At 58.3% G+C, this 10,120-nt stretch overlaps 1 protein-coding gene across 1 annotated transcript; it reads left to right on the top strand.

The window, feature by feature from the left end:
- Positions 1-339: 339 nt before the first annotated feature.
- PRSS56 (serine protease 56) lies at positions 340-7,977 on the top strand. The gene is made up of 6 exons (XM_039914292.1): positions 340-418; positions 4,172-4,361; positions 6,146-6,245; positions 6,674-6,833; positions 7,209-7,351; positions 7,657-7,977. The coding sequence occupies exons 1-6, from the start codon at positions 340-342 to the stop codon at positions 7,975-7,977; spliced, it is 993 nt and encodes a 330-aa protein (XP_039770226.1).
- The last annotated feature ends 2,143 nt before the right edge of the window (positions 7,978-10,120 follow it).

Genomic DNA, 10,120 nt, shown 5'->3' with positions numbered 1-10,120 from the left:
CCTCCCCTTCTGCCGCTCCTGCTGCTGCCCCTCTTCCCTGGGCCCCGGGTGGACTCGGTCCCTGTGGGGCCTGGGCATCGCCTGCCTCCCGCCGCCCTCAGAGGTGAGTGCCCACCCCGGGGGCGAGGACCGCCGGAGGACAGAGCTGCGGGGGAGGCCGGACCTGGGGGAGGCTGGATGGGGGAGGCTGGAAGTGGGGGGGAGGCCGGAGCTGGGGTGGAGGTCGGAGCTGGGGGGAGGCCGGAGCTGGAGGGAGGCCGGCAAGAAGCTAGAGCCAGGGTGGAGGCCGGAATGGGAGAGGCCGGGCCGAGGCTGGAGCGGGGGGAGGCTAGAGCTAGGATGGAGGCCGGGGTGGAGGCCGGAGCTGGGGTGGAGGAAGGACCTGGGATGGAGGCCGGAGCTGGGTTGGGGGCCGGAGGTGGGATGGAGGCCGGAGCTGGGGGGAGGTCAGAGCTGGGATGGAGGTCGGAGCTGGGGTGGAGGCCGGAGCTGGGGAGGAGGCCGGAGCTGGATGGGGGCCGGATCCGGGATGGAGGTAGGAGCTGGGGGGAGGCCGGCACGAGGCTAGAGCCAGGGAGGAGGCCGGAACGGGGGAAGCCGGCCCGAGGCTGGAGAGGGGGGAGGCCGGAGCTAGGATGGAGGCCGGGGCTGGGGTGGAGGCCGGAGCTGGGGAGGAGGCCGGAGCTGGGAAGGAGGCCGGAGCTGGGAAGGAGGGAGGCCGGAGCTGGGGGTGGAGGCAGGGGACAGAGGGCTGCTTCCCGGGCTCCAGGGCGAGGGCAGAAAGGGAGGGGCGGAGGTAGGAGCTGAGGGAGGCGTCCTCCCCTCCGGGGTGTCCTCGGGGGGGTCCCGAGGGGAGGGAAGGTGCCGTGCCCCTCCGGCGGTCCGGTGCAGCCGGGTGGTGGGTCCGGGCAGCTCTGTCCATCCGGGGGACGGCGGTGCTGCGGGAGGCCCGGAGGACCGTCCAGCAAGCAACCGGGCCCCGCCAAGGGGCCTGTCAACCCTGCCAACCCTGCCAACCCTGCGCCCAACCTCCTGCTCCCTGCCCTGGTGAGACCGCCTTCCCCTCCTCCTCCTCCTCCTCCTCCTCTCCAAGGCAGATCTGTCCAGCTCCCGCCTCCGGGAAGCCCTCCGGCCTGCCCAGCTGGCTCCTTCCTGGACGGGGCCTAGCGGAGAGGGCGGCTCGCCCTCCTCGTGGCTCTCCCCACTGGCAGAGGGAAAGAAGGCTGGGGTGGGGGCTGCATTCATTCGGTCGTATTTATTGAGCGCTTACTCTGTGCAGAGCGCTGGACTAAGCGCTGGGAATGGACAATTCGGCAACAGATGGAGACGATTCCCCGTCCAACGACGGGCTCACATCTAAAAGACCGGGCCGCAGGACCCAGGCTTCGGCCCAGGTCCAAGGGGGTGTCCGAGATCCGGTGGGGGAGTGGGGGGATTGGGGAGGGGAGATGTCTGGATTAATGATATCCGTTAAGTGCTTATTATGTGCCAGGCGCTGTACTAAGCACTGGGGCTGGGGTAATAATAATATAATAATGCTGGTATTTGTTATAAGCGCTGGGGGAGATACAGGGTCATCGGGTTGTCCCACGTGAGGCGCGCGGTTCATCCCCATTTTCCAGATGAGGTCACTGAGGCACAGAGAAGTGAAGTGACTCGCCCCCAGTCACACAGCTGACAAGGGGCAGAGCCGGGAGTCGAACCCATGACCTCTGACTCCGAAGCCCGGGCTCTTTGCGCCGAGCCACGCTTATGATTGTGGTGTTTGTTCAGTGGTATGCCTGGGGTGGGTACGAGGTAATCAGGTTGTCCCACGTGGGACTCACAGTCTCAAACCCCATTTTACAGATTGAGGGAATTGAGCCCAGAGAAGTAAAGTGATTTGCCCAAGGCCACACAGCAGACAACTCATCCAGGTCCTGCCCCACCCTCAATTTGTTCCCATTTTCTGCCCAGGCAGCAGGACATTGTGGATAGAGCAGGGGCCTGGGAGTCAGAAGGTCCCATGTGGAACAACCTCATTACCTTGTATCTACCCCAGCGCTTAGAACAGTGCTTGGCACATAGTAAGTGCTGAACAAATACCATAATTGTTATTATTATTACCTCGGACAAGTCACTTTTACTTCTCTGTGCCTCAATTCCCTCGATCTGTATGGTGGGGATTGAGACTGGGAGCCTTATGCGGGACAGGGACTGGGTCCAACCCGATTTGCTTATATAATAATTATGGTATTTGTTAAGCGCTTACTATGTGCAGAGCACTGTTCTAAGCGCTGGGGGAGATACGGGGTAGTCAGATTGTCCCACGTGGGGCTCACATTTTTTAATCCCCATTTTTACAGATGAGGTAACTGAGGCACAAAGAAGCCAAGTGACTTACCCAAGGCCACACAGCAGACAAGTGGTGGAGCCGGGATTAGAACCCATGACCTCTGATTCTCAAGCCCGTGCTCTTTCCACTGAGCCACGCTGCTTCTCCAATATAAGAAGCAGCGTGGCTCAGTGGAAAGAGCACGGGCTTTGGAGTCAGGGCTCATGAGTTTGAATCCCAGCTCTGCCACTTGTCAGCTGTGTGACTGTGGGCAAGTCACTTAACTTCTCTGTGCCTCAGTTCCCTCATCTGTCAAATGGGGATTAAGACTGTGAGCCCCACGTGGGACAACCTGATTCCCCTGTGTCTACCCCAGCGCTTAGAACAGTGCTTGGCACATAGTAAGCGCTTAACAAATACCAACATTATTATCTGCCCCAGCACCTAGTACAGTGCCTGGCACATAGTAACTGCTTAACAGATACTATTATTATTACCCCAGTGCTTAGAGCAATGCATGGCACATAGTAAGCGCTAAACAGACTTCTCTGTGCCTCAGTTCCCTCAAACTGTGAAAAGGGGACTGAGACTGTGAGCCCCCCGTGGGACAACCTGATGACCCTGTATCTCCCCCAGCGCTTAGAACAGTGCTTGGCACATAGTAAGCGCTGAACAAATACCAACATTATTATTATTATTATCCAGGTGGGCGGGTGGGGGTGGTTTGGGACCTGGATGTGGGGTGGGCCGGATCCAGATTAGGGAAGGGGTCGAAGTCTGTGTCTCTTTCGTGTCCCCTTAGAACCGCAGAGCCAGAGAACCGGTCCTCACCCCCTCGCCGCCGACCACCCTCAGCCGGGTGAGGAGAGGGGTGGGAATCCTCAGGGGGAGGGGGCTCTGGACGGACGCAACCTTTGCATGGCCTAATGGTTAGAGCCTGGGCCTGGGAGTCAGCAGGTCATGGGTTCTAATCCCGGCTCCGCCACTTGTCTGCTCTGTGACCTTGGGCAAGTGACTTCGCCTCTCGGTGACCTCATCTGTAAAATGGGGATTGAGACTGGGAGCCCCACGTGGGACAGGGATTCTGTCCAATCCGATCTGCTTGTATCCACCCCAGCGCTTAGTACGGAGCCTGCCACATAGTAAGCGCTTAATAAATACCATTATTATTATTATTTGCTCGTCTCCATCCCGGTCCAGTACTTAGTACAGTGCCTAGCACATAGTAAGCGCTTAGATACCATTAGTAGTAGTAGTAGTATTTGCTTGTCTCCACCCCAGTGGAGTGCTTAGTACAGAGAAACAGCGTGGCTCAGTGGAAAGACCCCCGGTCTTGGGAGTCAGAAGTCATGGGTTCTAAAGCGACTCGGTTGCTTGCCAGCTGTGTGACTCTGGGCAAGTCACTTAACTTCTCTTGTGCCTCAGTTACCTCATCTGGAAAATGGGGATAAAGACTGTGAGCCCCACGTGGGACAACCTGATCACTCTTGTATTCCCCCCGCAGCGCTTAGAACAGTGCTTTTCACATAGTAAGTGCTTAACAAATGCCATCATTATTATTACAGTGCCTGGCCCATAGTAAGCGCCTAACAGATACCATTATTATTATCGTTATTATTTGCTTGCCTCCACCCCAGTATTACTATTTGTTTGTCTCCACCCCGGTCCAGTGCTCAGTACAGGGCCTGGCCCGTAGTAAGCGCTTAACAAATCCCATTATCATTATGTTGATGATGATGATCTGCTTGTCTCCACCCCAGTGTGTGGCAGAGTGCCTGGCACATAGTAAGGGGTTAGGAAATGTGAGAGGGACGGTGATTTGGTGACCGTCCGTCCCCGCTTTGGTGTCCCCCGCAGAGGCGTGCGGCCGGCGGCGCCCGGGAGAGGCCAACGTGACGTGGGCACGGGGCCGGATCGTGGGTGGCAGTGTGGCCCCTCCGCGCTCCTGGCCCTGGCTGGTGGCCCTGCGGCTCGGTGGCCAGGCCATGTGCGGAGGCGTGATCGTCGGAGACGCCTGGGTCCTCACTGCAGCGCACTGCTTCTCAGGGTACGGCAGGAGGCTGCCAGGGCGAGGGCAGAAACGGGGTCCGCAGCAGGCATGTTTCTGGGCATCGAGGGCAGGGGCAGAGAGGGAGTCGGCAGAAGGCACGTTTCTGGGCACCAGGGCCAGGGCAGAGATGAGCTAGGCAGAGGGCACCTCTCTGGGAGTCGAGGGCGAGGACAGACAGGATCAGCAGCGGGCACATTTCTGGGCATCCGGGGCAAGGGCAGAGACGGGGTCTGCAGCAGGCATATTTCTGGGCGTCGAAGGTGAGGGCAGAAACGGGATCCTAAGCAGACATATTTCCGGGCGTTGAGAGCGAGGGCAGAGACAAGTTAGGCACAGGGCACCTCTCTGGGCGTCGAGGGCAAGGACAGGGAGGATCAGCGGCAGGCACATTTTTGGGCATCCAGGGCGAGGGCAGAGACAGGGTCCTGAGCAGGCATATTTCCGGGCATCAAGGGTGAGGGCAGAGAAGGGGTCAGCAGAAGGCACATTTCTGGGCACCAGGACAAGGGCAGAGACGAGTTACGCAGAGGGCACCTTTCCAGGCGTCGAGGGAGAGGGCAGAAATGGGGTCCCGAGCAGGCCTATTTCTGGGCATCAAGGGTGAGGGCAGAGATGGAGTATGCAGATGGCACATTTCCAGCCACCAGGGCAAGAGCAGAAGCGGGGTGGGCAGAAGGCACATTTCTGGGCACCAGGGCAAGGGCAGAGATGGAGTGTGCAGAAGGCACATTTCTGGGCACCAGGGCAAGGGCAGAGATGGAGTATGCAGAAGGCACATTTCTGGGCACCAGGGCTAGGGCAGACACGGGGTATGCAGAAGGCACATTTCTGGGCACCAGGGTAAGGGCAGAGATGGAGTATGCAGAAGGCACATTTCTGGGCACCAGGATAAGGGCAGAGTTGGGGTATGCAGAAGGCACATTTCTGGGCACCAGGGCAAGGGCAGAGATGGAGTATGCAGAAGACGCATTTCCGGGCACCGGGGCTAGGGCAGAGACCGGGTATGAAGAAGGCACATTCCTGGGCACCAGGGTAAGGGCAGAGATGGAGTATGCAGAAGGTGCATTTCCGAGCACCGGGGCAAGGGCAGAGATGGAGTATGCAGAAGGTGCATTTCGGGGCACCGGGGCTAGGGCAGAGACCGGGTATGAGGAAGGCACATTTCTGGGCACCAGGGCAAGGGCAGAGATGGAGTATGCAGAAGACGCATTTCCAGGCACCGGGGCTAGGGCAGAGACCGGGTATGAAGAAGGCACATTCCTGGGCACCAGGGTAAGGGCAGAGATGGAGTATGCAGAAGGTGCATTTCCGGGCACCGGGGCTAGGGCAGAGACCGGGTATGAGGAAGGCACATTTCTGGGCACCAGGGTAAGGGCAGAGATGGAGTATGCAGAAGGCACATTTCTGGGCACCGGGGCAAGGTCAGAGATGGAGTATGCAGAAGGCACATTTCCAGTCACCAGGGCTCGGGCAGACACGGGGTGGGCAGAAGGCAGGTTTCCTGGCATCAGGGGTCCCTCGGTGCTGGGCGGGACAGGGCAGGGTGGCAGCGCTGCCAGCCAGTCCTGGTCTCCGCCGCCCTCTTGTGGCACAATTCGCTCCAATCTCCAACCGGGACACGAGCGGGCCGGGGGCGCGAGGGACTGTTTTGGACGCCCCGGCCCCCCACCCCCACCCCGGGCTCCCAGACCGTAGCCTGTTGCCCATCTCAGGTCAGGGGGGTTTCCTTCGCCCGTTTTTCCGGCTGCCCTGATCCTTCCTCGCCCCTGTGCTCCCGGCAGCGTTCAGAACGAACTCTCGTGGACGGTGGCACTGGGTGACCCCCCTCCAGGACAACACGAGGAAGAGATGTCCGTCAATCGCATCCTGGTTCACCCCAAGGTGAGGCCTCGGTGCCCCGTGGCCTTCCCCAGCCCCCGGGGCTCCCCGAAATCTCTAATTCACCATGAAGCGGCGGGGCCTAGTGGGTAGAGCGCGGGCCTGGGAGTCGGGAGGTCATGGGTTCTAATCCTGGCCCCACCACTTGGCTGCTGTATGACCTTGGGCAAGTCACTTCACTTCTCCGGGCCTCAGTTCCCTCACTTGTAAAATGCAGATTAAGGCCGGTGAACCCCATGTGGGACGTGGATTGTGTCCAACCTGATTGCTTATAACTTCTCCAGCCCTTAGTACAGTGTTTGGCCCATAGTAAGCGCTTGACATATATCATAATAAAAAAGAGTCCTCCCTCCCTGCCCCTCTATCCCTCTCAGCTAAGGCCACGGCTGGAATCCACACTGCCATCCCCCCGCTGTCCCCCATATCTATAGTTTGACCCCCGGACCTTCCACAATGACCTGGCGCTGGTACAACTGCAGACCCCACTGTCTCCGTCAGAGTGGGTACAACCTGTTTGCCTTCCTGAGGGATCTTGGGAGCTCCCGGAGGGCACGATCTGTGCCATCGCTGGCTGGGGAGCCATCTATGAAGGTATAAGGGAAAGAGGGAGGATGGGGAAGGAGGAGGGGGTGGAGGAAGGGATGGGGAGGGGCAGGGCACGGTTAGGGTTGTGATTGTTCCTTGACCTGTCCCCCAGGAGAGGGTAGGAACCAAGTGGGTATAATTGATAGATGGCAGGTATAGGTGTGTTTGTGTGAGAGAGAGAGAAAGAGAGAGAATGTGGTGTGTGTGAGAGTTCGTGTGTGAGTGAATGTGTGAGTGGGTGTGTATATGAGGGAGAGAGTTTGTGGTGTATGAGAGAGTGAGTGTATAGAGCGTGTGAGTGTGTATGTGGTGTGGTGTGTGATCCGGAGAAGTCCCTGTGGTCCGCGCTGACAGGATTCCTGTACTGGATGTCTCCCCCAGAGGGTCCGGCAGCAGAGACGGTGAGGGAGGCCCGGGTGCCCCTGCTCAGCTTGGACACCTGCCGGGCGGCCCTGGGGCCGGCCCTCCTCACCGCCACCATGTTCTGTGCCGGCTACTTGGCCGGGGGCGTCGATTCCTGCCAGGTACCAGCCCCAGAGGTGGGGGAACAGGGTGGTTAACCTCGGAGAGCAAGATTCCCTGCAGCTCCAGGATGACCTCCCCCTCCACCCTGCTTCCTGGGCTTCAGAAGGATCTGGGGGTTCAAATGTGTGTAGGGGAGGTGGTCAGCTCGTCCCCCTAGGGAGCATCTCCCTCTCTGGCCTTGAAGTCTGGAGGAAGACAGTGAGGGGTGTGGTGTCCCACGGGTCAGGGGTGGCCAAGGGGAGATAAGGGAAGCTAAAGGGACCCGTCGGTCACTTCCGGGTCACTCACGTTCCTGTGCCCGCAGGGTGACTCTGGGGGCCCCCTGACATGTGCCGTTCCCGGGGCCCCTGAGAGGGAGATGCTCTATGGAATCACCTCTTGGGGGGATGGCTGTGGGGAGCCGGGGAAGCCCGGTGTCTACACCCGGGTGGCGGCCTTCAGCGACTGGGTCCACCGGCAGATGAGCGGTGAGTGGCCCCGGCCCCCAAGAGTCCCCTCTACCCTTCCCCCGACGGTGGGATCGGGTGAGCAGAGCTCCGAGGTGGAAAAACCCAGATTCCCGGGATCGAATCCCCGTCCGTCGTCCGTAACGGGCGAGCCCCTTCCCCACTCTGTGCCCCACTGAGGAGTCACGGCCTCCCGCCCGTCCTGTTGGACCCTCCGGTGCTGGTAGGCCGGGGAACCAGGAGTGGGTTGAGGGAGCCAGCTGGCCCACCTTCTCCGTTCCCCCCTAGCTCCCCCCTCCAGCCGGGAGCCCAGCTGCCTGGAGCTCCTGACCCCGGATCCTCAGGGAGTACCCGCCGGAGATCGCACCGACCTCTGCTCCTTCTACTCTCGCTTCTGCCCGGATCCTCCAGGTGGCCGAGCCTGTGCCCAGCTGGCCCAGGAGGAGTGCCAGCTGCGTAGAAGAAAATGCAGTCAGTTCCGCCTAACTGTTGTGTGGTGGCAGGGCAGAGGCCTGGTGGGAAAGTCGGGAGGATGTGGTGGGGACGATTCCTTCCTCGGGTCGTCGGTTTCCAGTGTCCCTTGCCGTGTCTTCCCCCATCCCAGAGTTGCGCTCGGTGGCCCAAACTCTGTTGTCTCTACTGCGACGTGCCCAAGATTTCTTCACCCGTCACCTGGGTCTGTCTGTCCTTGCTCGGACACTGCCTCGCCTGACCCTGTGGCTCCTTGGGCATCGCTGGCACCCTCTACAAGTCCTACATGGAGACACAGGTACCCCATTCCCCTCCCCACATATCTCCCAAATCTGGGGGATGAGCTCACTGTATCATCAATCAATTTATCACTATTGTTCTTGTCTGTCCGTCTCCCCCGATTAGACCGTAAGCCCGTCAAAGGGCAGGGACTGTCTCTATCTGTTACCGATTTGTACATTCCAAGCGCTTAGTACAGTGCTCTGCACATAGTAAGCGCTCAATAAATACTATTGAATGAATGAATTACCAGATACAGAACACTGTCCTAAGGACTTGGGAGAGTACAGCATAACGGAGTTGGTAGACACATTCCACCCTCTCAGGGTCGCACCTGGAGAGTTTCCAATATTCTCTCAGTCTCAGCTACGGGAGGGAGAGTCAAGGCAGAGGCCTGTCCATTCCATTCCTAGCTTGGGCAGTGGCTAGCGAGTGGCAGGCCATCTGCTAAAAGTCAAAACTTCCCTGTCCCAGGCAGCAGTGGCATAAGAGAAGATCGAGGGCAAGAGACTCAAGCTTACTATGTGGAAGGAGGCGATGGTAACCCGCTTCCATATTTTTACCAAGAAAACTCTTTCGATCCGCTACGGGAATGATGGCAGACGGAGGTGGGGTTGTTCTGGGAGAGATTCATTCATTCATTCATTTGTATTTATTGAGCACTTACTGTGTGCAGAGCACTAATCTAAATGCTTGGAATGTACAGTTCGACTCAGAGACAATCCCTGCCCAACAACGGGCTCACAGTCTCAAAGGGGGAGACAGACAACAAAACAAAATAAGTAATCAGGCATCGATACCATCAAAATAGATAAACAGAATCATAGATATATACACTTCATTAATAAAATAGAGTAATAAATAATATATACAACTATACACAAGTGCTGTGGGAAGGGGAAGGGGGTAGAGCAGAGGGAGGGAGTAGGGAAGATAGGGAGGGGAGGAGGGGAAAGGAGGGCTCAATCTGGGAAAGTCTCCTGGAGGAGGTGAGCTCTCATTAGGGCTTTGAAGAGGGGAAGAGAGTTAGTTTGGCAGATGTGAGGAGGGAAGGCATTCCAGGTCAGAGGTAAGACGTGGGCCAGGGGTCAACGGCGGGACAGGCAAGAACGAAGCCTAGTGAGGAGGTGAGCCGTGGCAGAGGAGCGGAGTGTATGGACTGGGCTGGAGAAGGAGGGAAGGGAGGTGAGGTAGGAGAGGGCAAGGGGATGGACAGCTTTGAAGCCGAGTGAGGAGTTTTTGCTTCATGCCAAGGTTGATAGGCAGCCACTGGAGGGTTTTGAGGAGGGGAGTGACATGCCCACAGCATTTCTGTAGAAAGATAAACCAGGCAGCAGAGTGACGTATAGACTGGAGCGGGGAGAGACAGGAGGAAGGGAGATCAGAGAGGAGGCTGATGCAATAATCCAGTCGAGATATTATGAGAGATTGTAGCAGCAAGGTAGCAGTTTGGATGGAGAGGAAAGGGTGGATCTAGGTGATGGTGTGAAGGTGAGACCAGCAGGTGTTGGTGACGGATTGGATGCTTGGGGTGAATGAGAGAGCAGAGTCAAGGATGACACCGAGGTTGCG

This window comes from Ornithorhynchus anatinus, chromosome 1 (assembly GCF_004115215.2).
Source record: "Ornithorhynchus anatinus isolate Pmale09 chromosome 1, mOrnAna1.pri.v4, whole genome shotgun sequence".
In the NCBI taxonomy this organism is placed as follows: domain Eukaryota; kingdom Metazoa; phylum Chordata; class Mammalia; order Monotremata; family Ornithorhynchidae; genus Ornithorhynchus; species Ornithorhynchus anatinus.
The sequence above is the reverse complement of the archived record's forward strand: the minus strand, read 5'-3'. Positions and strand labels throughout refer to the sequence as shown.